The sequence below is a fragment of the Hyperoodon ampullatus genome, assembly GCF_949752795.1.
Source record: "Hyperoodon ampullatus genome assembly, chromosome: 7".
In the NCBI taxonomy this organism is placed as follows: Eukaryota; Metazoa; Chordata; class Mammalia; order Artiodactyla; family Ziphiidae; genus Hyperoodon; species Hyperoodon ampullatus.
In genome coordinates this window covers 63,428,540-63,456,449 of record NC_136920.1, presented here as the reverse complement: position 1 = coordinate 63,456,449, position 27,910 = coordinate 63,428,540, and the positions used below count along the sequence as shown (strand labels likewise).

The 27,910-nt window shown below is 56.5% G+C and overlaps 1 protein-coding gene across 1 annotated transcript; it reads right to left on the bottom strand.

Annotated features, from left to right (window-relative positions):
* Positions 1 to 4,364: 4,364 nt before the first annotated feature.
* On the bottom strand, positions 4,365 to 24,709 carry TUB (TUB bipartite transcription factor; the record flags this gene model as incomplete). Its single annotated transcript, XM_079709183.1, has 12 exons — positions 4,365 to 4,498; positions 4,972 to 5,143; positions 5,368 to 5,466; positions 6,971 to 7,088; positions 7,946 to 8,058; positions 8,329 to 8,526; positions 8,968 to 9,095; positions 10,061 to 10,228; positions 11,391 to 11,534; positions 14,681 to 14,843; positions 15,314 to 15,365; positions 24,672 to 24,709. 12 exons carry the CDS (start codon positions 24,707 to 24,709, stop codon positions 4,365 to 4,367), a joined length of 1,527 nt encoding a protein of 508 aa, XP_079565309.1.
* Between the last annotated feature and the right edge of the window lie 3,201 nt (positions 24,710 to 27,910).

Below are 27,910 nucleotides of genomic sequence, written 5' to 3'. Positions count from 1 at the left end.
GTCACTTAATAAAAGCACAGTTTTGCAAGTTTGTCTAAAACTTGCTGATTTTGAACAAAAATAAAATGTCTGACCACTCCAAAATAGGAAAAGACAATCTTGTGCAAATAGACATACATATTCTAGGCATTATGAAAACTGGCTAAATGTATGCTCCCAACAAGAGAAGTGTCACCATCCTAAGTCCCCTTAGTCACCAAATGCAGGATTAAAGAGGCCAGAGTCGGGCTTCCCTTTCTAAGCCACTCTGTTACCCTCTAGGAAATTCTGGATCTCGGCCTCATCTCCAGCTCTGCCTGGACCTTGATAGGGAAGGAGGGAGGGACAACAGAAGAGAAGAGGAAAGGGGTGTGACGTCTTTCTTAGGAAAGAAAAAAGGCACGGTGATGAGTTAGAAAGTGATGAAAGCAAGGATCAACTTTCATTCACCCTGAATCCTACTGCAAGCTGTTGACAGTCCAGCCTCCTTATTTTGTAGGTGAGAAAACAGACCTAGAGAAATCACGTGGTTTGCTCAAAATCACATGGTTACTAAGTGCAGTAGTGCTTTCTGTAAGACCAACTTGCCTCTCAACTTGGTTGGAAAATTCAAAAGCCAAACCCGTCCCAAATACTTCTGCTGTACCTTTCCCCCCATATCCTGAGATGACAGAAAATTACAAACAGGAGGTATGGAAGGACAGGTGACCACTAAACTCAAACAAGAGCCCGTCCTTTGGCTTGTTCCCGGGGCTGCTACAGTTCTACAAGCCAGGGCCCAGGGCAGTGTAGGGTCCCAACGCTGGGCCCTGAGTGCAGGGGAGTCAGGCCCCACTCAGTGCTGGGCACCAGAAGAAAGCAAACTCATTCAGCTATCTGGAAAAATGTGCTCTGAGGGCCACCTGGCATCCTGAGGTCACAGGGGTATCTCAGCTGGGGTGAAGAATTGTAGAGAGGGACAGGCCGGTGTTACCGCAGGAAGGGAAAGCCAGGGACTCCATCTAGGAGATGGAATTTGTGCTTGCATAGCAAAGCCGTGGACACAGCCAGCCCAGCCTCTCCCCTCACTGTAAGGAAAGCACGAGCATCTTAGTTTGAAGTCATCACTGTGGCTTGTTAAATTCAGAACTGCCTCTAAATATATGGTAAATTCATTTAGAAGTAAATGCCCCACCATTTCCAGAGCAAAGAAAGATGTCTGCTTCTACAATTTTGTCGCCCTTGTCACTGAAGGAGGTGGGCCCCAAATGTTGTCTTCTAGCCTGTGATTACACTCCCTGGCTTTTAACACCTGTCCTCAGCATGGGTCTGGACCTTACATGCTTGTTCTGAATTAGTGTCATGATTTTTAAGGCACATTCAACTAGAATAAGTTCAAATTCATCCAAAAGCACACATGTAACACACCAATTTCTTCAGGTAATGCAAAGTGGGAACTGAAGAACTAAACTTTTTGGTGTGGTGTCTTCCCAATCAGAACCTTGGGAGAAAGAGTTGGTACTTTCCCAAGTATACTTTCTGATCAAAGAGCATGAAATGAACAAAATCCACCCGTGATCGTAACTACATCCTTATTCCTTTCCTATTCATCTGTAGAAATATGATTGTAATAGGAAACCTCAATTGATTGTTCACAGATTGCCCTTTGCCCCAAATACACACAGAGACACACAGACACACAGACAGACACAGAGCACCTTGGAGCCAGAAGGAAAGAAAAGCCAGAATTGGGGAAGAGTTAGGGAAGTGAACTTCACTGCTCTGTAGAACTGTGTGGGGGCGGAGGGCATAGAGTTTGGGGGTGTGGCCCCAGGAGGAGTTAGTTAGAGCTAGGAGCAGTTACAGAGGAGCTGCCTAAGCTCCCAGCTTACCCAACACCCTTAGGGACTGCTCATTCCATCACCAAGTTCCCTGCCCAACCAAGGACCATCTGGTTAGAGGGTATGAAGGGCAAGAACTCATACTGTGGGAGAGGCTGAGCCCAAGTGGTCCCCAGGGGCCCTGGCAGCTTTATGAGTCTTTGGGCCCATGGCTGTGAGGCCAGTGGTCAAGGAAAACCAGCATCACCAAGAATGGGGTCTTAAGAACAGACCTCCTTGCGAGGCTGGGGTCTTAAGCAGGTGACTCGAGTGCTCTTGCTTGTCACTCAATGCCCAACAGAGGGTTTGTTGCTGAGCTACCCATTTCCATGCCTAGGCTGGAACTCTCAGGCCACATTCCTGACCCTACCAAAACATGTCAACCCCCTCCCCTGTGTACTAGAGGAGAAAGCAGGGGACTAGTTTTCCATTGTGCTTCTGATGAATTTTCCACTCTGCCACCAGGATCCCCTCTCTCGTGAGGATCCAGAATCAACCTGTTCTACCTTAAAAATCACTGACCCAGAGAAACAGCTTGACTAGACTTTAGAGGTCAGAGGTCATCTACTTTCCATCATTCTAAATGTCAGCAGGTCTCTCTATTCAAAGTCAAGAAAGGAAGAGCCAGACTGGGACTACGGAAAGGAGGACGGCACGACAGTATTTCATTGGCAAGTGGACCAGCTCCAGTATAGAAAGTTCTAGTGCCCTAAGGATGGGCCCAAGTCAAGAGCTGTCTAGAAACTAGACCATGTTAACAAAACCTGGATCATTGGAGGGGCCTCTCACAGAGACATATGCCCCAGGTGGGGGCAGATCCCTGCTAGAACAAGAATGCCTTGCTTTAAGCACTCGACGTAGGAAAACCCAGATTACCAGGAAATGAGAACATACTACTCCCACTGAAGTCAAAACAACTTCACCTCAGAGCCTTGCTAACATGTTTAAAGTATGATTTTTACTTTTAAAAAAACCAACTTCTATGTAGTCTTTCCAAGCACATCTATCTACTCTGAAGTGGGGAACAACTCTTGCTTCCCACAGATTTCTGATCTCCATCTGGGCGAGTAGCCTCTGTCAGGGTCAATGACACATATGCAAGACTTTCCAAGTCTTCAGAGTAGATGGTGCCATCCAAGGAGGAGGGCAGTAGAGGGAGAGATCAGGCGCAGCCCTGAACACTCACAACCCACCTGTCACCCCTAGATAGCAAAATGGGCAGCAACCTTGCTAAGGCCTGCCCTCGGGGAGGAGCCAGGCACAGGCCAGTCCCTATCAGACGGACATGCAAAAATCCAGACAGCTTTCAGCAGGGAACTGCCCGATTTCCCACTGAAATGGTTTCAATTTCACCACCTCTTGACATTTCTAAGTCTCTGGAATCAGGTGCACGGGCATGCGGACTGTGCCCTAGGAAGGTCAGAGAGAGCAGTTCCTTGGGGGATGGTGGAAACAAGGAAATCAAGGGAGCTGAAACTCTGAACTCTGCCCCTAACCAGCCAGGTGACCCAGGGCAAGTCCTGTTTTCTAGATGATCTCTCAGGGTCCTGCCACCTCTGATCTTTTGTGGTTCTAAAACATTTCCTGCTCTCCTTACCCTGTCCCATTCCCAGCTAAGAACCACACACAATCCCTCAGCAACCACAGCCCAGGCTGACTGCAGTGGGAGTTGAAGCACAGGCAGCAGCTCCAGGCACGCCTACCTGTGTGCAGTCTGGGGCTGGTGTCCTGGGTGGGGTTCATGGGGTTTGTGCAGGGACTGCTCAGCAGGGAGCTCCTGGGGCAGCCCTGTCCCGTGTGCGGCCTGTATGCTGAGCCTGCATCCTGCAGGCCCCATCCTCTATAAGAGATCTGACCTTGGGGGCTGGCCTCCTGCCGCCTCTGTGCACAGAGAGAAATCAAATGAGCTCAAATCCTAGGCCACCAGCCAATTCCCACAGCCACAGCCGGGTCCCTGTAACCCTGGCAAGGTCCTGCCACTCACCTTTCCACATGCCTATAACTCTTCCCAGGCCCAGCTGAGGCCTTCTGAAGCTGGAGGACTTTCTGTAGTTGTAAGGGCCAGGCTCAGCTACCCAGCCCTCTGCTCTGGAAAGTAGGTGTGTCCTAACACACTAACACACACACACTCACTGTGCCCCTCACAGTAGGGCTGAGTGCATGGCTGGGCCCCAGCAGCCCTGCACTGTGCTTCCTCTCCCTCTACACCTCTTCCTGCCTCCCTGGCTGAAGAGGCTGCTCAGCTTGGCAAGCATGGCTGCAGCAGGATACTAACCCAAGGGTGGGGGGTGGTGTGTTGATCTTGGGGCACAGAAAGAATTCACGCTGGTCCCTTCATATCCCCCACTCCTCTGCCTCAGCAGTGGAGGCGCAGGAGCCAGTTCCTGGATGGCTGGGCCCAGGAGCCCACTGAAAGCCAAAGGGTCACCTGGCACGAGGCCTATGTACACGGGTTCGGCAGGGCTGTCTCCGCAGGCAGGCAGCTCCACTCCAGGCTGGGCAACCCCAGAGGGCACGAGGCGGCCTCTACTCGCAGGCCAGCTTGCTGTCGAAGCTGGACAGGGCAATGGCAAAGGCCTGCAGCGCACACAATGGGTAGTTGTAATCCATGGTGAACACGTCCTCTGCTACACGGCCAAACTGCATCACAATGTAGTCCGCTGGAGCCAGGCACGGCGTGGACAGAGACAGAAGGGCAGAGCAGGGATGGCAGAGGTGGGGAAGGACAGACACCCAAATCACAAGAGGGGAGAGAAAGCGAGAAGCCAAGAGAATCCCAAAGGAGGTGGAACAGACCAGTTGGGAGAAGTGGCAGGAGAGATGGAACAGGTGGCAAAGGAGAAAGATGCATACAAACACCAGGAGACGGGGAAGGAGAGAGGAAGTCCGTTCAAAGGGTGTCCCCACGCCTGAGACTCTGCTGCGTGCACAGAATCTAGGGTCAGGGCTCCAGAGAAGGTTCCTCCAGGGCCTCCCAGTCGTTAGGGTTAGAAAGTTCTTTACATCTAATCTAAGCCGTATAATCCACGTCCTTAAACTCTGACCTCTATGGGCAGGGCTAGGTGAGCTGAACCCTGAGCTAAGGGCCCCGGGTATCATGTGGCCAGTGATAAGTCAGGGCAGAAACACTCACGGTCATTGCCATGGATGATCTGGAAGTTCTTCACGGAGGCCTGAGTGACGCGCCCGTGGAAGTTGAGTACGTAGGACTGCGTGTCGTCATTCCAGACAGGCGTCTTGTTCTGCAGCTCGATGATACTCTCCGTGTTCTTATTCTGCCAGCGTGCTAGCAGCGTCTCATGCTCCTGGGAGGGCAGCCTCAGCTGAGCCAGGCCCAGGCCTTGACACCATGACCACCCCAAAGAGGGATCTGCCCCAGGGGTGGGAGTCCTTAGATTTCCCTAGACCTCCAGGGCTTCTCACACTGTTGTCTCCTCCACACATACACACAAGCTGGAGTTCTGCCCTTAGACGCTCATGCAGACGCTGGGATAATGGGGAAGGCGGGTGGGATGGGGTAGAGACTCACGTTGCGGGGCCGGATAGAGACTCTCTCGTGAACCATGGTCATGCCTGGGACAATGACACTCATCTTCCGCGGCCCCTTGAAACCTAAAACATTTGTTTCCTAGGAAATAGAGACACAGAACTCAACACTGGCCATGTGAGGACTCAACTTACCTACTGGAGAGACTGGGGGGAGGGAATAAAGATGAGCTAGCTTTCACCACTCACATGTCTAGTAGGCATCTCTAAACTTACCACGTCCAGAAGTGGGCTCCTGAATCTCCACTCCGCCCAAGTGAGCTGCTCTTACAGTCCTCCTCACCCCGGTTAAGAGCATCTCAATTCTTCCATCTGCTCAAACTACGTGGAGTCAGACCTGACTCCCCCTGTCCCTCACACCCCACTTCTAACCCATCAGCAAACGCTGTCAGCTCTTCCTTCAAATTACATTCAGAATTCAACCACTTTTCACCACCACCATCTCTCACCAAGATCACAGTACTGGCCTTTAGCTGGAATCCTTGTTTCCTCACCCCCACCACTGCCCTCCTCCCCATCATCTGTTCTCCACACAGCGGTGAGTGGTCCTGGTAAGTCAGATCATTTTCCCCTTCAGTTCACTCAGAGTAAAAGCTGACGGTCTTACCTCGACCTGCAAGGCCTCACATAATACGGCCCCATTACCCCCTCTCTTCACCACTCCCCTGCATTCTCTGACCTCCTTGCTATTCCCCCTGCATGCCAGGCATCCAGGATTTTTGCACTCGCTGTGTTCTCCCCGACACCTGCACAGCTGGCTCTCACTTCCTTCTGGCCTTTACCTAAGCACTACCTCGGTGGGGCCCTCCCTGCCATCCTTCCTAAAAAGACATTCATAGGCCTCTTCCCTGCTTTATTTTTTTCTTACCATTTATCGGAACATATTTATTTTGCATATATGACTGTTTTATAGCTTATCTCCCCACTAGGGGTTCACATCCCATGAGGGTCTATGTTTCTTTGTTGACTACTATCTCTTCAGGGCCTCCAATAGCACCTGGGGCTCAGTATCTGAAGAGAGTCAGACTGCCTCCCCAAAGCCGACCAGCAGGTGGCACCACTGGATCATACAAAACAGCTATGCCTTCCCAGGCTGATGGTACCAGTCCCTCATTCTGAAATGAGATGGAGAAACCCTTTGTGTTTATATTCCAGTTTGGTCATCTGTGAGCTGTGTGACATTGGCAAGTGACTCAACCTCTGATCTTCGGTTTCCTCATCTATACAATCAAGAAGATAGGATTGAGCTCTTAGGTTGAATATTCAGTGAGATGATTATGCAAAGGGCCTTACAGTCCACTCAGGACCTGAACACCGGAGGGAGGATTGGAAGGTTGCACCAACAGGAACCCAGGCCTTCTGCCTCCTCCTTTCCAGGAGGCATCCAGGCTGGGCTTCAGAGAGCCAGGCCGAGTCCCCAGAACTCGCCAAGCAGATGGCCAGCTGTGTCCTGTCCCAGGCAGGGGCCACTCCACTGTGCCTCCCTGTCTGCCCATAAAGGTAGATGGGATAGGCCACAGACAGGTCGCAAGTCCTGAGTGTCACGTCTAACTTGGAGACCAGAGACCCGGGAGCCCATGACTCACGTAGCATACAGCAGCCAGCTCCTGACGTAAGGTTCCACTTTCCAAAGTAGAGGATGATGCCTTCTGAGGGTTGACTCCATTGTCATAAACGGTGAACTTTGTGCCCATGAGGTTGGACCTGAAGGACAGGCACGATCAGTATAGGGTCATGCACCCTGTGCCCCAAGGCATGGAGCAGTTCAGAGGCTGTCCTGTGATGAGCCTGCAAAGTATTCTGGGCTGGGCCAGGAGCGGACCTGGGGGCACACTGCTCACAGAATCCCCATCTTTGAAGGCGCTTCTTGGACAGAGAGCCTCAACTTGCTCTGAGTTTAATCAAAGAGCATCTCGGTTCAGTTCAGGGAAATCTGAGTTCCACAGAAAGTCTCCCTGGAGGAAGAGGAGTGGCTCCCTACACGGGAGGTGAGCCACCAGAGTGGAATCTGACAAGACTGCAGAGGGGACTCAGCACCCCGTGGAGGGTGGAGATGTTCTACTCTGTCCCATTCAGCCTGTGAGCTTTGGTCCAGCCCCATCTCCAGCTTTAGCTCCTGACTGCTAAGCTTGATTTATGCTCCCAAATCGGGCACTCTTCCTCAGCACACCTTCCCTCACCTGAGGCCTAGCTCAGAGCCTTTCCCCCACCCTAAGGTTGCTTTCTCTTCCCTCAAGGGCTCACTCTCAGCCATGCCCCTTGGCACTGACCATGGGGCTAAGGCGGCTCTTCCACAGTGGCCTACGTCATCACTGACATCCTAGGGTTTGATCCAACCCTCTTAGCGTGCCTGTGTCCCCTCTGCCTGGGAGCAGCTTAGGGTAGGGCATGTGAGGCCCATCTTCAAATCGGCTCTAGGCTGGCACAGACCTGGGCCTATGGTTGATCTGATAGAGACAACTTTTGGAGAGGATCCGACCCCTGGCCTGGATCTCCCTCGGGGACAGGAGATGCCCTCTACAGAGCCCGCCCCTGCCTGCCTCCTGGGGGAGTGCTCGTACCGCAGTTTCCCGATGTAGCTGTCCCCTCCTCGAGACAAGTCTGTTGGGTCCACAGAGATGAGGTAATTGGAAGTTTTACTCTTCTTTCTCTTCCTTCCCGCCAGGAGGAACACCTTGGGAGTGGAGCAGGGTCATGTTCCAGGCCCGGCCTCCGGTCCACACACAATCATGGGTGCCACTCACACACCCGCACTCAAGAGTGACTCCCTTGCTTCAGCTCTTGAACATATGTGTGTGCACACACATATACACTGACCAGGCATGGAGGCTTCTGTCTCTTTGGGGGAACTGGCAGGTCAGTGCTGGAGCTGAGGCTTCCAGTCCCATTCCAGCCCCCAGGACTTCAAGCCCACAGGGTGAAACTGTGTCCAAGCCAATCTCACCTTCTTCCCATCCTCGCGGTCCAGGTGCAGAAAGTAGGTGGGGTACATGCCCCGGTCCATGCCCTTCTTGTCCCGTGTGATGCGGCACTTGATGGTGATCCCCTGCGGGGCCGGCCTCAGGGCGAACTCCTCAAGATCCTGGACCTCAACATCCACCGATGGCTCTGGGGCTGGGGGACTGGGAGCTGAGGCTGCCTCCTACGGAGGAGAGAGGAGAAGCCTGAGCCCCAGGGACCCTGAACGGCTGAAACTGGTGGTCTGGGATCCAAAGCTACCCCCAACGTGGTAGTGGTGGGAGACAGGGCAGGCCCCCTGGGATGTGGACCCAGTTATCCTGGCCCTGGGACTAGCAGCTAGCTTCCTAGCCCTTCCCTCACCTCAGCAGCCCTGGGGGTGGGGGAGGAGGAAATGGGCAGGTTCTCAGGGGCCATCCTGTCCAACTCCAGCTCCCCCCACCCCCCAGCCTGGCTGAAGAGACTGGGAGGACAGAAGAGCCCAGGCCGGAGAAGCTCCTGATGGGCACCTGGGCCCAGCCCCTGGCCCAAAAAAGCCAACTCTCCATCACTTCACATTCATTCCCCTCCCACCTGGGTGACGCTGCCATCTGCCCCTCTGCTGAGCAGGAACCTCCGCACTCACCCTGATGGACTTCCTGCTCGTCGCAGAGCTGGGGCGGGTGCTGCTGTTTAGCTGGGAGGAGCTGGAGCTGTTCTCGTCCTCATCCTCCTCTTCCTCTTCCTCTTCGAAGCTCATGCTGCTGGAGACGCCTGGGCCAGGCAGAGGAGCAGGAAGGGACGAGTGGTCACACAGGCACACCCGGTCACCGGTTCCCAGGCTCTGAGTCACCCATACACACACGGACATACACATGCAGAGCTGCATGTACACATGTGCATCCACACACTCCCACACATACAACCAGATGCACACAAGGACACTTTCTTTCTGGTGCGTACGAGAGCTGGGGCTGGTCACTATCCCCGGGTGCAGCCCTCCTCCCAGCTTCAGCCATTAGACCCTCCCTCTAGTGGTCAGAGTGCCCTGTCTCTGTGTAGCAAGTCCTGAGTTGAGCTGACCCTGCACTGGGAGCCTCCACTTCTGGCCTCAGGCCTACTAGAGGCCTTGGCTAGCACAGGCTGTGGAATCTCGGGAAAGGCCTGACTCCTTACTCAGCCTGATGCATGGGGCCCACCAACTCCTCTCCAAAGCCTGCCTGGGCCCCCTGGCTACGTGCTTCTCCACACCTGGGATGCCATCTCCAGCCTCAAGGTGCCTCAACAGCCCTTTCTCCAGGAAGCTATCCCACGGTGGGGAAACGATGTGGGCAGGGTTCCTGGGAGGATCTGCCTTGCCTCTCAGCCTCCTGGCCCTGCTCCCCCTAGCTCAGCAGACAGAGAGGGGGCACGTTTCGCAAGCAGGGGCTTTTTCAAAGGAACCAAAGGGAAAGGAAACCTGTCCCCAAACCTGCGCCTCCCTGGGGGCAGATGGGGATAGGGAGAGACAGGGCTGGGCTGTGAGCTGATTGGTTACCTTAGTTCACACTTCTTCACTTAACTCAGCCTTATCAGGGGCCCCTCCCTGCCCAAGTTTCTCATTGCTCTCCAAGTGTGCCCCACACCAGGGCCTGGGAGGGGCTGGAACAGACACAGGAGAGTCACGCTCCCCAAGAAGGGTGCATCTGAGAACCTGGGGCTGGGCTTGGGGGGCGTCACTGGACCCCCACGGGGCTCACCCTTCCTCTGCATCGTGGCACGGATGTCCTGCCCGCTGGGCCGTGAGCCCCCACCAGCAGCTGTCTCCCCCTCGTCCCGGGCGTGGTCTGACTGGCCCACAGTCAGGATCCGCATGGGGCCTCGGGCCTCGGACTTGTCTTCTGCCAGTGCTGCTGGCCTGCTGGTGCCTGCAGGCCACGGACATTCCTGAGTCCCCTCCAGGGGTGGGGAGGGCAGGGGGGGAGAGCCTGGATTCTCAAATGTCCAGGAAGAGGGTGAGGGAGGAATGGGGGGACCCTCTGAAAACTTCATTGGCAAAACCGATTTTTAAAAAATGAATGACAGCTGTCTGTCAGCCTCAATGATCAGTGAGCTAGGAAGGGGCATGGGCTCCGTTTCTGCCGTTCCCCCACACCTGTGGCCGAGGGTAGGACTGAAATGCCTCACATCCCAGGCAGAGAGCAGCCAGCTCCCAAACCAACTGCACGGTGAAAAGGACAAGAGGGAGAGCAAGGCTGGATCCGACACAGCAAGGCCACCACTCGGCACGGACGCGGCCACCTCCATGTCGTCAATGCTGATCTCTCTCCCTCACACACGCAGACTCACATACATTGTAAAAACACACAGGGCCCCTCAAAAGAGACAGGTCGGCATACACTTGCTTTCCCAAATGGAGGGGCTCCCATCCCCCGTCAACCTTCCTGCCCAAGTTGCCAAAGCTTCAGGACCAGAAGCAAGGCTCCACCCAGAATGCTGCGGTCAGCTCCACAAGCCCACGGACCCCGACACACCACTGTCTAACCATGACCCAGAGGCCTGGAAGCCACTCCGTGTACAAGGCTTGAGGAGACAGGGTGTCTAGCCAGCAGAGACAGGACTCGGGGCAGGGGTCCCTGAAACTGTCCTTGATCTCCAGGGATCTTCTCTGGAGAGGCAGGAGCAGAGGGAACAGACTGGTCTGTGGGGCCCAGAGGGTGGAACTAGGAGTAGGGAAGAGTCGAGGAAGCCCATGAGATGCCTGAGCACTGCCCAAGGTGAGAACGGATTGCCGGGAGACAGTGAGCCCCCCAGAGGGAGTGTCCTGGTCAGGGCGGAGGTAGAGGCGCTCAGGCCCCCCGGGTGGGGAGCTGGACTTCACTTCCTGGCCGCATGCGAGGCCTGCCCGCACCCATAGGCCAGCCTGGTGCCGCAGGAGCGAGAGGAGGCCTGTGAGCCAGCTGGGGAGTGGGGCCCTCGCCAAGGCCTCCCACCCGGTCCCTCACCCTGAAGTCTGGAGGATAAGCCTCCCGCCAACCCCACAGAGGGGCCTGGGCTTCCTGAGGAGGCCGGTAGTGAGGGCAAGCCAACCTTTGTGCCTCCCCTTCTTCTCCTTCCCAGAGGCCGCGCCCTGGCCCCCCGCTGCGGTGGCTGCCTTGGTTCTCTTGGCTGAGGCTGGCACTGTGGGGTGGGCAGCTCCCAGTGGCACACTGGCAAGCGAGTCGGCTTCCTGAACTGCTCAGGAGAAGGAAAGAGAGAAGGAGAGACAGAAGGAGAGAGAGAGAGAGGGAGAGAGAGGGAGAGAGAGAGAGAGGGAGAGAGGGAGAGAGAGAGAGAGAAAGAGAGAGAGAGAGAGAGGCGCAAGGTAAGACCAGAGCTCCAGCACAACACTTCCCAGTTCCCCCACCACTGACCAAGCCCCGCCAGGGCCTCCACATGCCACCTCTGCCAGGCAGGCCAAGCGGGAAGGAGGTGGCACCACCCCAGCCCCTGCAGGGTGCTAAGTCAACAGCCTGGCCCGCACCACGGCCAACCCAGAAGCAGAGCAGTCTGGGAGGGAGTGGGAGAGCATCTGGGAGAATGTGGGCCATCGAAATGGTGGGTGAAAGACAGAAAAACTGCAGCCCCTGGGAGAGACCACAGCGAGGGCCAGCACCCCAGGGAGCTGCACTGGCCTCAAGGGATGAGCCCCTGAGGCAGGACAATAACAGACACCAGGAGCCGCACGCCAACAGAGAGGTCTCGGAGGGGCCACTGCTGGGTGTCTCCACGCTCTCCACACTTCAGAACCCCAATCTGTTCCAGGTCCCTGGGTGGTTTCCTAGTGCTCTTAAGATGACCACCGACATCCTCCTGCAAGTCTGGCCTTCCCCTTGGCCTAACTGTGCACTCCTCAGCTCCAGGGCACCCCAAGTCCCAGGCACGCCAGGCTCTTCCGGTGCTTTGTACGTCCTGGACTCCCTCCTGCCACGGGGCCTTGCTCCTGCGGTCTCACCGCCTGAACCGCCCTCATTGCTCCCGCCCACGCTCCCACCAACTCCCATTCATCCCGCAGATTCCAGCTCAGACATCATCTCCTCAGGGAAGCCCTTCTCTGGCCGCTAGCCTGGGAGCAGGCTCTCTGCCATTCACTCACTGGGCCCGGCTTCTTTCTGCAGAGCACACCTATAACAATCTATTTCATTCTCTCTCTCCTCCTAGACCTTAAGGTCCGTAAGGGAACAGAGACCACATCCGTTTGTGCTCATCCTGGACCCCCAGCCTCTAATCCAGAGCCTGACACGAATAGACTCTCAATAAATATTTAAGCAGTGGGTAAATATACAACACGAATGAACATGGCCAGTAGGTCAGAAACTCATTACTGGGATAAACTGTCAGTTCTGATTTATGTCAAACTTCCTCATCTTCCTCTGAGAATGATCCCCTTGTATATAACACCAAGAGCCAGCAGAGGGCAGAGCAGGAAGCAGCGGAGGCTACAGGGGGCAGGGCGGGCGGGGCTCCTGGAAACCGGAATCCCAGGTCAGCCAGCTGGGTGAGCGGCCTCCTCAGAGCTGGGGAAGCCCGGTCCCGTGGAGAAGACCCAGTCTGGTCTGGAGTCTCAGCGGGGGACAGCATTCAGCTGAGTGGCTCTTGGAACACACCGTGGCTGCTTCAACTTTCAAAGCCCTGAGACACAATTTTCCTCACTTTACAGGGCAGGAAACAGACCCAGAGAAGGTAAGTGACTCGCTCACGGGGACCAGCGAGCAGATGACAAGTGAGCAAGCTGTCTTCTGACTTGGGCCGTTCGCTCTGTCTCAGAGGGGCTGCAGTCTTTCTGCGGGGCTGGCCCTACCTGGCACACAGTTGGTGATCAAGAAACACCTGCCAAAGTGACCGCACAGCTGTGACCTGCCAGACTCTCTCAAAGCCTCAAGACGTTGGCTCTGGCGCAAACTGGCAGGGCCCGAAGTCCCAGGAGCAGGCTCCCCTCCCACAGGTAGCCTTGGATGGCCAGGTGCCAGGCTTGGCAGGGCCGGGGCAGTGATGCCAGGCTCCACTGGATGCAGAACAGCGGGGGCCTTCTCTGCAAGGCACTTCCACCACCCTTGGGGCGGCACCCACAGACGAAGCATGCAGAGAAGGCTGCCAGGTTAGGGTGGGGCCGGAGGCCAGTTCCACGTGGAGCAGAGCTGGGACTGCCTCCCAGAGACCGGCCCCTCCTCCGAAGGGCCTCTCAGGTGGAGCACAGACACACCAGCTGTGGCCCAAGCTGCTGAACTGAAGCACACAGGGGCGTTGCTGTGAAGGGGCCCCGAGGCGAGGCAACGACCAGTAGACTGAAGTGGCTGGAGGCAGCACGCCCTGAGGAAGCCGCAGGAGGGGAACACCGTGGCTCCTTCCAGCTGCAAAAGCCAGATGCCTGCAACCTTCTTAGAGTCACTGGCTGATGGAGAAGCCCCCGTGGTTGCCGGCACCAGCAGGGGGCAGCGGGGACTGAGTCTGAGTCTGCCTTTCAGGCTCAGAGAGACCAACCCTCTGCTCAGCCGGGGGTCCTGAGCAGGAAGGAGGGTGCTGAGCACTGGGATGCAATGGAGCCACCCGGTCCCCGGCCCCAGGATGAGCTGCCGAGAGTCCCCGCCGAGAACCAGAGTATACAAACACAGATGGGAGCTGGAGGCTGCTGGCTAGCACGGCTCCATGCAGGCACCTGCAGGCCAGAAGCCAGGACACTGAAGGTGTGGGGAGGCCAGGGCGGGGAGGCAACAGGTGTCTGTCATAAGAGGCACTGCGCAGGCAGGAAGCTGAGATGGATTCCTCTCAGGAGGCAGAATGCTGGCGGGGAGCAGACTGTTCTGCTCCTGGGAGCTGCCTCCTGCTCTCAGGGAAATGTTTCAGATCAGAAACCTGGACTTTTTTTTTTTTGTGGTACGCGGGCCTCTCACCGCTGCGGCCTCTCCCGTTGCGGAGCACAGGCTCCAGACGCGCAGGCTCAGCGGCCATGGCTCACGGGCCCAGCCGCTCCACGGCATGTGGGATCCTCCCAGACCGGGGCACGAACCTGCGTCCCCTGCATCGGCAGGCGGGCCCTCAACCACTGTGCCACCAGGGAAGCCCAAACCTGGACTTTTGAACTCCAGGGTCCATAAAGCTGTACCTTCTGGCCCCAGCACCGGACTCAGGAGCCCAAGGCTCCAGGTCCCAGCCTCCCTCCGCCTGCCCCACTCAGCTGCCACCTGGGCCGGGAGCCATACTTGGCTTAGGCACCCCTGACAGGATGAGCCCCCCACCTACCCAGAGCATCAGGAAGTCCCGGAGGGGCTCCCCAAAGCAGTGCTGGGGTCTAAAGCTGCAGCGCAGGGGCCTCCCCAGGCTGTCCCAAGGGTGGGGTGTACCTTGGTAGCTGGCACTGCCGCCGCTGCTGAGGTAGGACTCCACCAGGGGGGCCTGCTCCTCCGACTGCCGGGCCCGCCGGCTCCGGGGCCGCCCGTCGGCATTGGCCTGCACCATCAGGGGCTCCTGGCGCTTCTTCTTCTGCTTCTGCTCCAGCAGGGCCCGCTACAGAGGCAGCGGACAAGCACAGGGTTTGGCGGGCCCTGAGAGGGCCAACCGCCTCGCCCAAGGGAAGGCGCCCAGACTGGGACCCGAGAGGACCTGCTCGCTCGGCTAGGTTCCAGAGGTCACAGTGCAGTCCACAGCCCACCCTGGCCTCATTTCCTTGGTGCCCCAAGACGTGGGGTCCAGCGGAAGCCGGCAAGTGTCAGCCCAGGCAGCTGCCCTGGCAGGATCACAGCACAGACGTCCAACTGCGGTCACCCAAGCTGCCCGCCGGCAGAAGCCCCAGATGCCGGGGCAGTGCTAATGGCGAGCTGGCAAAGGAGAGAGCTCGCCTCTCCTCTCCTGGGAGGGGCCCCTCTCCCCACCAAACAGGATCACCCCAGGAAGGAGGACAGCCCTCCCCCAGGCCCAGACTCTGGCCGGGATAGCCAGTGCTGACCACCCTTCCGCCCGGCTCCAGCCTCACTCACCTGCCGGTCAAGCTTCTGCTGCCTCAGGTTGCTGCCCTCATCATCTAAGACACTGCGGACGGAGAGACGAGTATTCAGGGCCTGCCCACAAGGAGCCAAGACAGCCCAGAGGCCACCCCCAGCAATGTCTGGTCTCTTTAAACCCCTCCCGTCATGGCTGCTGGGCATGGGAGGGGGAGGAAGGGTGAAGCTACTATCTGGGAATCAGCTTGAGACATGAAGCCATGAGCCATCTTCCTGCCACTTTGGGGACTTATCTCCTGCTGGGATGCCTGCTCCCCAAGGACTTCCCAGTCCGCCCTGCCCCAGTAAATATAGAGGAGACATTCCCCTTGGGCCCATGAGCAGGGCCAGGCCTGACTGAGATCCAGAGGCATCAGGCACAAGCCAGGCCCGAGGCTGGGCTTCAGACCAGAGGGCCTGTCCCTCCAGCTCCACCTTTCCGTCCTTTCTGGTGGAGGTTGGGTCTTCTGAAGCAGACTCTCTCCCCACCTGTTTAAGGCAAATCCTGGCTCTCCAGGTGGTAAAGTGGAAATGCTAACACCGGCCCCCCCAGCCCCACTTAAAGAGGACTGAAGGTCTCCTCATTTGGGAGAGTGAAACTATGACACCGACCAGTCCCTCGGGAAATGGCTAGGGCTGGGAGCAGATGTGCGCAGAGCAGACACAACACAACAACGCACAGCCCATCCACCGGCCACCAGGCCCTTTCCCTGGCCACAGACACAGTGTGGGCGGCTGCAGGGCATCAAATCCTTGAGTCCCCACCTACGGTGTTGGGACGGGCAGCACCATCTCACACAGACCAGCTCTGCTGCCAAGTGAGGCAGAGCACAAGCAGGGAAGCCCAACCACTGAACTTTGTTTCTAGTCTAAGACACATGCATGAGACCTAGGCCCAAACCTATAAAGCCAAGGTCAGGACAACTGCATGGGGTGGGGTTGGAGCCTGAGGATCTGAGCTCTGGGAACCCCAGGCAGTTATTCCAGAGCCTGCCCCTGAATCAGACCCTGTGTGGATGCCTGCACAGGTATGTCCAAGGGTGTTGGGTTTGTGTGTGAGGCTGTAGGAATATCTCATGCGTGTGCACTGGGAGATGTCCAAATGTGTGAGGGCATCTACATGTGTAAGCACATACCTGAACATATATGCACGCAGACACCCGTTTAAGAGGTGGGTGTGCTTGTGTGTAGCTGAGTACAGTACACATGTAAGGGGGAAAGATGAGGTCACATCACCCTGAAGACAAGGTGAAGCATTTCCACCTACTTCTGACAGCAGTAGCCCTTTCCAACTGGGACAATCGACCTGAAACGTCATCTCAGCTCAGGCAAACTACTTGTGCTGCGGAAGCCAGCCAAAGGGTGGCAGCAAGTCCATGGATTGCAGACAGCCCACCACCCACCTCTGGCTTCACCTCCCTGGCCACAACCTGTGAAGACTGCATATTTTGAACCAGCAGCTGTCCTACCTACTTGACATCTGGGAAGGACTTTCCTGATGCCCATGGGCTGCTCTACACACAAGAGGAGCCCCAGCTGTGATCTGGGGCCCTGCACAGAACAGCCGCATTCACCAAACCCTCAGCTGCCAGAGCACAGGAGAACACGCTACTCAACAGACATGCTTCTAGTCAAGGCCTCAGTCTACCTAAAGTAGCCCACCTGCCTAAGAGCGCACAGCTGCACATGGCCTCCCTGAGGGCAAGGCCAGGCCCAGAGGACAGGAACAGCTCTGAAAAATCCCAGCTGGCTGGGGTGGTGAGTATCCCATCACAGAAGGCCGCACCACAGGCTGGAGAGGGGCACCAGGGTGAGCAGGATGCCTGGGAGCCCTGTCGGGTCCGAGAGGCTACAACTCCTCCTCCTGTCTCTCCACCTCCAGTCGACGGCCTGACTGGAGAACGCAAGGGCAAAACATCTTCGAAGGGTGAGTGTGCAAACACCACTGTCCACTGTGGTCTGTGGCTTCCAGGATATGGGTGACAACTACAGTCCGGCTCTGTTGCCACCTGCCGAGAGGAGCAACAGGGCCTGAAATCCAACCGCGCCCTGCCTGCCCAGCTCTGTGCCTGGCCCACACGGGGCAGCCTGCTACCTCAGGCATGTCCTGGTGGTTGGGCCACAGCAGCCCATGTCACCTCCACAAGGCAGTGCTGGCTCCTCCCCTTACTGCCAGCAGGAGAGGCCATTCCCTGGCTCACTGGGATGACGCAAGCCACTGCACTCTCACAGGGCAGGGCCGGGGGCAGTCATCTGGGTCGTCCCTAGCCCTGGGCTTGGCTGAGCAGGACACAGACGATTATTTCCATGGTGCTGACACCATGAAAGGCGCTGACCCCTAATATGAAGGGGCGACATCCCGCTGAGAGGTAAGCTCGCGTTAGCGATGCCACCTCCAAACTGCTGGTCACAATGGTTGCTCGACTGACAAAAGGTGGTTCCAGCCAGTGCTCCCCTCATGTCCTCATCCATGAGGGGAGGACGTCTTCCTACCACAGGCCACTGTCCCACTGCCATGGACTTTCCACGCAGTTCCATGAAAGCATCACTTCCTCTTCCTCTGTCCCCACCCCATTCCCTGATGGGGGAGAATGACAAAGAGCCTCAGGCTTTAGTAACACTGGTCAGCAGGTACGATTATAGGTAGAATGAACTTAGTCACTGGCCTTCAAAGAAAGATGGATGAACACAAGGGTGAGGCTTCTGAAGAGATTCCAAAAACTGATACCCCAGAAGTGCCTGGAGAGCCGCCCACCTCTTCCTTCACCACCAGGCACGCTGCAGGAGTGGAGGATGCAAGGCTGGGAGAAGCAACACGTGCTTGGTGAATAAGGACACGCCTGGCTGAGCAAGACCCATCCAGGAGGGCCGACAATCCAGCCAGATGAGGAGGCTCCGAGAGCGGGCAGCGCCACGTGCAGGACAGCAGGCTCCTGGTACAGCACGGCGTTTCCAGGAGAGCCGCAAAGGCACCAGGTGGACCAGTCACCCAGCGTAGGCAAGCTTGTAGCGGGTGGTGTTTCTGCCTGACAACAATGTATCCGGAGCACACAACATCTGTCCCTGGTGAATGACAAAGAATCCCCTGCACACAGCTGAACAATGACAACAATGATGGCCATCTCCAGGGACAGCAGAACCGAAGCTCCTCTCTCCTCCGCAGCAGGCCCAGGCCCCCTCCCCTCCCCGTCCACCAGATGTCCCTGCCTTCCCATCTCCTATGACGGGATCTGTCCTAGGCATCTTCCTTCCTCAGGACACACCCAGGCCTGCCTCCTTCTGACAGCACTGTTCCAGACAGCACTAAACGATAACCCTGAGAGCAGACAGTAATGGCTTTTTAATGACTTGGGCTCCTATTATGGAGCCACTGCCAAGCCGAGGCTGCCAGCTGCAGCCCCGCCAGGAGACTCAGACAGGAGACAGGGCACTGATGGATGGGTCTTCCAGCTGACCCTGGCGGCTCCTTCACGACAGTCACCTCTTGCTGAGGGGCGGACCAGGGAGGCCCAGGGAAACACCGGTCACTGGCTCATGAAGGCCAGAGAAACCTGGTCCGCTGTGTCCACCCGTCCATTTGCTCTGCCCAAGGCCAACCAAGTGGCCCCCTCACCTCCCAGGAGACAGCCCCCCCACATCCCCTTGCTTCTTCTGAGGCGCCAGACAGGTATCCCAAGAGTAAACCATGTGTGACAACAAAAGAGTCAGGGACATTTCTCCCATGACTGGAACAGCCAGACTTGGTCAACATAGTTAGGAAGCAGGTGCCCCCCCTCTTAGACCCCACCTCCATGCTGCAGCTAATCCACCAGAGCTGACCAGAGGCCTGGCGGCCAGGCCAACCTCAGGGCACACCCACTCTCCATGCCCACTCCCCGCCCTCTGCCCTCCTTCCTTCCCCTCGGTCACAGCGGAACCTGCCCCTGCTGGATCCAGGCACCCAGGGAAGTGGGCTGTCAGGGGAGGAAAGACCACCCAACGTGCCTGGCTGCAAACTCTGTGGCGAATGCCAGACCCCACCCGCCCACCCAGCATGTCTAGATCTGTGGCTTCTGTTGCCGAGTGGCTAACTGGAACATCGCGGGAAAGACACACGGTGGAGGCTGGATGGGGGTGGGGCAGCTCCAGAAGGGAGAGGACCATGCTGCTCACAAGAGTTCCAGCCTCCCGGGCCTCCCTGGTGGCGCAGTGGTTGAGAGTCCGCCTGCCGATGCAGGGGATACGGGTTCGTGCCCCGGTCTGGGAGGATCCCATATGCCGCGGAGCGGCTGGGCCCGTGAGCCATGGCTGCTGAGCCTGCGCATCCGGAGCCTGTGCTCCGCAACGGGAGAGGCCACAACAGTGAGAGGCCCGCGTACCACAAAAAAAAAAAAAAAAAAAAAAAAAAGAGTTCCAGCCTCCCAAGATGAGGCGCCTCCACTCCAGCCACTGGCTCCCAAAGTTACCAGGGGAATCCAAACTGCTGGGGGCACTCCGCCTCACTTGATAATTCAGACCTGCTGGGGAAGATGCCCCAGAATGAATCCTCCACCTCACACTTCCTTTTTTAAAGCAAGTGACTTAGGTGATTCTAATGCTCAGCCATGCAAATAGAGACCAGGAGCCAGAGCTGGGCATCTCTAAAGAACAAAAAAGAAACTGAGGAGCTGCTCTAAGGCTGGAAGCATGCAAACACAGCCTTCTGTTCAGATGGGGGAAGAAATTATAGCGTGCAGATCAGTGTGGCCCCAGGTAAGACTGTGCAAGGGGTCGACTGAATAGCTAGAAGGGACGTGGCCGTTAGGATTAGGAGCAAGGCCAAGTGTGCCAGCAAGTCAGGGCACACGTCCACAGACCTATCAGACAAGACAGGAGGACAGTATAGCCAGGCTTCCGCGTGGAGCTGCAGGGACTGGCAGCGATACCATGTGGGCGAGACAAAGCCACGTAAGCGGTGTGCCGGGCCAGTCAGACGGACAAAGGTTCTGGCAACATTGGGTCATGCCATCATCAAAGGAGGTTTCTAGCATCATGTTTCTCTCGGTTAGCAAGTTTATCGATGACCTGACACAAGGCAGCCCTCTCAGCAGACCTACAGGTGACACAAAGTAGAAGAGATACTAACTGTTCACTAAGAGAGTATGAATTCAGAAGACCCTGGAAACCTAACAGGAAGTGGTCAAGTCTTACAGGTGGGCCCCCAAACCTAGGTCTTCCCACGTAGGCAGAATGGAGGAGACAGGGCTTGACAGCAGCCTGATGAAAGACTTTGCCGTTTTGTTTACAGAGGCCTTGAGGGGACGGATCAGTATCAAAGCCATCCCATAGGGGTGCTGAGGCCTGGAGGACAGCGACAGGAGCAGGGGTCCAGAGAGAGGGAACAAAAGCCTCACTCTGCTCGGTGCTGGACAGGCCACACCCAGGACCCTGCCTGCGGCTCCAGGATCCGCGCTGGAGGAGGGCAGAGACCAATCTGAGGGCATCACAGGACCCCTGCTCCCTGAATCATCTGTCAACCTTGTGCGTCCTGCTCCGTCCACCCCAGGCAGCAGCAGGAAGACTTCCCAAAGACGCTCAGGGTGGGAGAGGAGACAGACTCCCTGTGGCACTGGGAGCGGAGATTCTGCTCTTCCTTCCTGTTGCCAGAAGGGAAGCCGTGGGCCAGAGTCTGGGCACCTCTGAGGCTCCGCCCAGAGGGAGAACTGAAAGAGTCAGAGTCTTGTTTAATGAATAGTCATTCCACTCCCCGGTAAGCAGAGCGAGAGGAGGGGGATCCAGGGGGACCTTAACGAGGACCAAGAGGAGGGGAAACCCAGAGACGGGCGTAGGCTCACCACTGCAAGGGAGGATTTTCTAACGTTCTCGTCCACCTGAACGGAGGCTGTTTGCAGGGATGCTACAGGGAGCATTCACACAGAGGACTGGACAGCCTGTGAGGGCCGCTCCTGCCCGAGGTTCTCATTCTCTGACCTACAGCTGTGCTTTTCCAGCAGCACTCAGAAAGCCCCATTGTGGGCGGAGAGTACCGCAGCCCTTAGGTGTGCTGAGAACACAGGTGTGGCGCCAGGAAAGCCAGGAAGTCCTAAAATCTACCTGGGGATGCCACTTTGATTCAGAGGAGCGGGCATCATGTCCATGCTGGGTCATGCCAGGCAAACAGGTTGCTCTCCAGATGCAGTCCCTGGTCTCCAGGAGTTCACGGCCCGGTGAGGGAGACACCGGGCAACGGCCGCAGGACCGTGCAGACAGAGCACTGAAGACTTGGCTGGCCATCACGCCCACCCTCCAACACATCTGTGGGCAGCAGGCTTTCCTGACTCAGCGCTCCACCTACAACCCATAAACAGGTGTAAAATCATGAACCAGGGACCGTTAATGCTCCTCAAGAACACAGGTGAAGACAGAACGGCAGAAATAGAAATCAGTGGTAGTAATAATACAAAAAAAGGCAAAAAGCTATTCCAATTGTTACACTTTACAAACGAAATGGCTCGCTCCTAAGTCAGAATGTGAGATTAATCCGTGATCATTATAAACTGAGTCACAATTACCCTTAAGATGATTATCACCAGCTGTCAGTGCTTCAAAGAAAAGGAGCCGGGCCCAGGGGATGCAGGTGCAACCACCACAGAGAGAACAGCACCCTCACCAGGAGAGCTAAGGAGATATCGACCGACCTCTGGTCCCCAAGCCAAATGACACATTCCAGTGTGACATGAGGGAAACCCCACACGAAAACACGTGCACACGTCCCCATCCCCCTCATCTGCGAGTGCACGGCCTTGCCGCCTTCTGTCCCAGTTTTCTCTGTAATCAGGCAGGCATGTGGCTTTGACTGCAATCAGCAGCCCTGCTAGTGCAAAAGGCAATGTGCATCTCCTCTCAGCCAGATCTCCCCATTCTGAAGTCTACACCCAAGTCCAGTGCTTTCCCAGGCACGGTACAGGCTCAGAAAGACCCCAGCAAGGCAGGAGAGAGTCTGGCAACTTCTAACGACAGCCCGCCCCCAGCTAGACACCTACCCTCCCTGCCACAGAGCAAGAAGGCAGGGTGGCAGAGCGCTGGGACAGTGCACAGGGCAGAGCCACAAGGGTGCCAAGCTGCTCCCTGGGGCTGGGCTTCGGGGTGGCAGGATTCTGTGCTCCAGATGGAGTGTGTGGGCTCAAGAAATGAATGAGGGGATGGGATTGCTGGGCCTAGGCTGGGGCAAGTGCCAAATCACTCTCTGTAGGATGCCAGTGCCTGGGCACTCGCCGCCGGAGGACAGAGCCATTTTCCAGAGACGACCCGACCTCCCCAGGGCCCTCTTTCCCAGAGGCAGGCTTAAGCCTCCCCAGTTTGAGGCAGACTTTCTCTAACACCTGTGTCCTCACTCTACAAGTTGCTTTGGTCCTTGGCTCCTGGGAGAGGCTTCCTTGAACCCCGATCTGGCCTGGCCCCCAGCTTGCCGTATCCTAAACACGCCGTCGTATCCCAGCCCCATGTGCTGCCCCTGTCCTGCCTGCCTCCTGAGTTAGTCTGTGGCCACCACCCTGCCATCAGCACCCCCGTTCAGCTACTTCCCCAGCACTAGAGGCCTCTGAGCCCCCAGACACTGTCCAGGCACCTCTGCTGGGTGATTAGAAAAGGTTAATGATTCTCTGTATGGCGGCACTGTCTTCTAGAAGGTCCTTAGCCCACATGTGTCAGGAAGGCCAGGATGCTCCAGAAAGGACTTGTGCCGCCAGCCGGGATGCCCTGTGCAGGGTGACAGCCCTCCTGAGTCAGCACAGCCCCAGTCCCCTGATGGGAGAATCTCCTGGTCTATGTGAGACTCTGAGGTGTGACTGTATACGTCTACCGGAAACCCTGGGTTGACCCGTGTGTGTGCACACATGTGTGTGTGTTGGTGGGAGGGGCAGCCACAAATTCTAACTTGGGAAGCCCTGAAGCCCCCAAAGGTGCTGAGATTAGAGACAACAACAATTCTCAAGAGAAACTCTGAATCCCCAGGCCAGTGACAGGTGCTTGTTTGTAGAAGGATCTGCTTTTAACAAGCCTCAGGCGGTTTCAGCTGGTTTCCATTTTGGATGCTGTCTGGACAGGCTCATAGAAGAGCTCTGTCAGAATTATTTTCTATCAGTGACTGGAATCAGTTCCCTTTGAGGGTAGGCTGTGTTACAAGGCAGGTCTGGAGAGTCTGTGCCTACCAGCCACAAGCATGTGCACCTGGGCCAGCAAGAACATAGTGGGCCTTAGCAGTGGGCACCCCTTTTACACACATGCCTCTCAGGGGAGGCCTGGAGATAGCCCCGTAGCCCATGGCAACCAAGGAGCCAATGGGTGGCCAAGGATCTGGTGCTGCCATGGCAATGAGCTCTTTTCCAGTGGTAATGAAGAGAATGGAGAAGAGTGGATGTAGAAAGGCCTGCACCTGTGCAAGCCCCAGGGACCCCTCCCCCACCCCGACCTCCTAACAGGCAGGAAAGCCCAGCTGTCCTTCGGACAGGCCACAGCATCAGGGAACACAGGGTGGCCATGCTTCCCTGAGTGTGCCTGGGTTCCTAGGTGCTCTTGTGCACGTGAAGGCAGTTCTCATGTATTGTGAGTTGGTGTGTGTCCAGGTATAAACCAGTTAGCAAGTGGATTTCTGACTCTCTGTAAGATATGAGTAGTCTTGTGTGTGGGTAGTGGGAGGCAGGTATTCCCCAATTATAGGATGTGTATGTGCACGGATAGGCAGGAGTACACCTGTGTGAGCCCGAGAATCTGTGTGTGTGTGTGTGTGTTTGTGTGTGTGTGTGTGTGTGTAGCAATACATGGTGCTTGTATATAAAAGCAGTCTGTGCTTTAGGTTCGGGATGACTGTCTCCAGGAATTCATGCCCTGAGTGTGTGAACCGACCAGCAGGAGAGTCTTTGGTCCTGTGGATGCATGCCTGCAGATGTATGGGTGTGTGTACGCTGCTATACTGGCGTTAAGACCGGTGTGCTAGGCCTAGGAGGGGGCTCAGCACCGTTCACTCCCTCCCCAGGCGGCCACATGGCACTGACTGCCCCAAGGCCCACAAAGGCCCAGAGCACTGGCCTCTTCCAGCAACCCCGGCGGATAAGTGGGGGAGCGAAGCAGGCTAGTTCAGTCCACTGGGGCCCCCAAAGTTGGGGCAGGAAGGCCCAGAGCCTCCAACCAGCGCCCCCGAGACTGGGCCAGATGAGGAGGGTACAGCTGCCCTGCGCCCCAGTCCAGTGTCCCCAGCCAGCCCTGCGCTCCGAGTTCGGGGTGGTGGGCACCTTGGCCCGGCACCCTCGACCCTGCCCCAAGCCCTCAGCGTTGGAGGGTGGTGGGCCAGGCCCGAGCCCCCGAGTCGAAGAGAAGGTGGCGGCCGGCGCCCGCGTACCTGTAGGGAATCCAGTCGGAATGCGGCTTGGAAGTCATGTCTCTCGGGGGCGGGGCGGCAGCTGCGGCTCCGGAGGCCGGGGCCCGCGGGGGCCGGCGCGGGGGCCCTGCTCAGCTCCCGGGCCGCCCAGGGCCGCATCCTCCCGGGCCGGAGCGCTGGGCCCCGCCGAGGCCCGCGCTGCACGCCAGGGCCCCGGCCGCGGGCTCGGCGAGCAAATGCCTGCGCGGCGCGTTGGGCGAAGCGGCGGAGTGCGCGGGGCCGCCGCCGCGGGCGGGAGGGCGTGCGTGCGCGCGCGTGGAGGCGGGAGAAGCCGTCCGCACCGCCCGGCGCCGCCAGAGGGGCTGGGTTCCGCGCCCGCAGCCCGAGCTCTGCGTGGTGGCAGCGGCGGCCCGCCCCCTCCTCCCTCGCCCCGCCCCCGGCGGAGACCCCACCCCCAGACCGGCTCCGGCGTCCCAAACGCCCCCATCCCCCTCACCGAAAGCCCGGGTCCCGAGGCTCCGCACACGTGACCGCGCCTGAGCCCACTTTGGGTGAACAGGCGCTGTCACTGGGCGGGTCTCCGACCTCAAGCCTCAGTTTCTCCTTATGTGAAACGGGGATAATTCTAACACCTGCCTACCTGGCCTACCTATCTCCACTAAGGGATGGGAAACCTATGCTCAAATGGAGGGGGAGGGGAGAAGTAGGGGGTGGGATCCAGTTGTATAGGAAGGAAATTATACCAAAAAAGACCGAAAGCGGTCCTGGGGAACGTTCAGGTCCGAAGCATGGAGGCTGAGCTTCCCCGCTCCATGCCGCCTCCAGTTCTCACATGCCCCCCGGGGAACCTTCTTTCTTTGGTTTTAGTAAAGGAGGTGTTTCCTCATTGCGGAGGCGTCCTTCCCCTCTAAGCTATAGCAGTCAAGACAAGGATACATTTACCATCTATTGCCTCCCCAGCCCTTGTAAATTTATATTACTTAATCTCCACAGCAGCCTTGAGAGGCAAGTAGTTGTTCCTGTTTCCCAGAGAATAAAGCCTCAGGAAGGCTAAGATGCCCAAGGACATAAAGCTTGGCAGCCGTGGAGCTGAAAAGGAACCAGGGTCTCTGCCCTCCAAAGCCCTTTCTAAGGGCCACACTTAAACGGAGGCAAAAACCTCTCAACAAAGATAATCTTAAAGTCTCTGAGCACTGAGGAGGTCCTGGCTGTGACGAGCAGCAACTTTAAAGCAAACTGTGGAATGTTGAGGTGAAGGATAGCAAGTCCACAGCAGGGCTGGCAGAAACAGGGAGGAGAGACCAGGTGATCTTGGAGGGCTCTGCTGAGGGGCACCGTGTCCACACCGCAGGTGGGTGTCCTCCTGTGTACCCTGGATTCAGCAGTGCCATCCCCCAACCATGGCATAAGAGTGTCCATGTGGGATCCTTTGACTGCCTGACTGGTGGGGAGAGAGTGTAAGGACAGCCAGATGGGCTGAGGGAGGGCCCCATCCTGCTGCCCTGGGTCCACAGCCAGGACTCCCCACCCCAGGACTTTGCCAGCCTTGCAGCCTGACACATTTGCTATAAAAACAATAACCAATAAAAACAATAACCAGGACATTTGGAGCATTTGCTGAGCATCAGGTGCTAGCTATATACTGTATCCTCAGGTGTAACTCATGTAATCCTCAGAACCACCCTAGGAGGTAGGTGCTATTATCATACCCATTTTATAGCAGAAGAAACTAAGGCACAGCGAAGGCAAAGATCTTGCCCAAAGTCACACAGCTGGTCAATGGTGAAGCCAGGATTCACACACAGCCCCTGTCCTTAGCTTCCTCCTGTCTGTCACAGTTCTTGCAGTGCACATGCATGCACGCACACACACCCAGCCTCCCTCTTCAGGCTTCTGGAGTGGACAGGTCATATCCATCTCTGTCTGGCACAGCATCGACGCTTGCCAAAGGCTGTGACCTCTGATTATTTATCAGTCTCCAAGACCTATCACTGTCAATGGGGACAGAGAGCAGACAAAAAAATTCACCCCAGAGTAGGGTGCAGGGGGCAAAAAGTAGGGCTGTTTCCTTGCTGGCTGGGACACTTGGCCTGGGCCTCCGTTTTCACCCCTGTCGGGCTCCCAGGAGGGGCAGCAGAAAGGGACTGGTCCCTGCCTTGGAGACCAAGGCAGCAGAGCAAATCACTACCTGAGGGCCTTGTCTGTCAGGACCTATGGACAGAACCCTGCATGGAAGCAAGAGGTCAGCCCCAGCCTCCAGACCATCAGCAGCTACCACTTCAGAGATGAGCTTAGACGACTTCCTCTTCAAGAACCTGAGGCTGCTTTCCCCCTTTATTCCCAAATTATCTGACACCTTAAAGCAATCAGAATCAAGTTGGAAGGTCTCGGGAGCCTGGAGTAATTGAATCTATTAAATAGACGCTTTAAGTTCTGTCCTAAGCGCGCATGATCTGGAGTCAGAGTGAGGTGCAGAAATAAGACGGCTCTCCATGTCTCTTCCTGCCAAGGCTGTGTGTGCACATGGGATATGGGGGAGCCAGTGGGGCTGTGTGCCATGTGTGTGTGTGTGTGTGTGTGTGTGTGTGTGTGTGTAAGGTGTCCCTGCAGCCAGAATGGGTCTGCACAAGAACATTTGTTAGTTGGTATGTTGATGTGTGTGCATGGGGAGAATCTAAGCATGTGCTTCTGTGAGTTCTACAGGGATGTGTGAGTGTTCACACTCAACTCAGAACGGGTGGTGGGCTTTGCTGCTTTAGATGACTTCCCCGGTTGACATTTTAAGCCTAGGCCCTTGGCTTCTACCAAAAAGCCACTCCAGAAAGCAATGTGAAGAATATTGTACTAAGCTGTGGTTAAAATACAGCTCTGCTGTACACTGACCCTTGAAGAAGTACCTAAGCTTTCTAAATTTAGCCCAGGAACAAGGTTATCTCTACTGAAACATAGCAACCCCACACGGCCTCCTCACCACCTGTCCAATTCCTCAAGGATGAGGTATTTGCTGTGAATTTAAATTCTCCTCGTTGCATCTTAGGCATTTTCAAACATAGTCATGGTTTGTGAGTGGAGTGAAAGAATGCATGGGAACAGAAACAACCCGAAGGAGACCCTCACATCTGCCATCCCAGCTGGAGAGGACCCCAGTGCAAGCTCCCCTCAGCAAGGCTAGTTCATCCAAGGAAGAAGGTTAGCATTTTGGCACCTTGCTACTTCCATGTGGAGTCTTAAAATTTCTATCTCTAATTTAACTGTTTTAT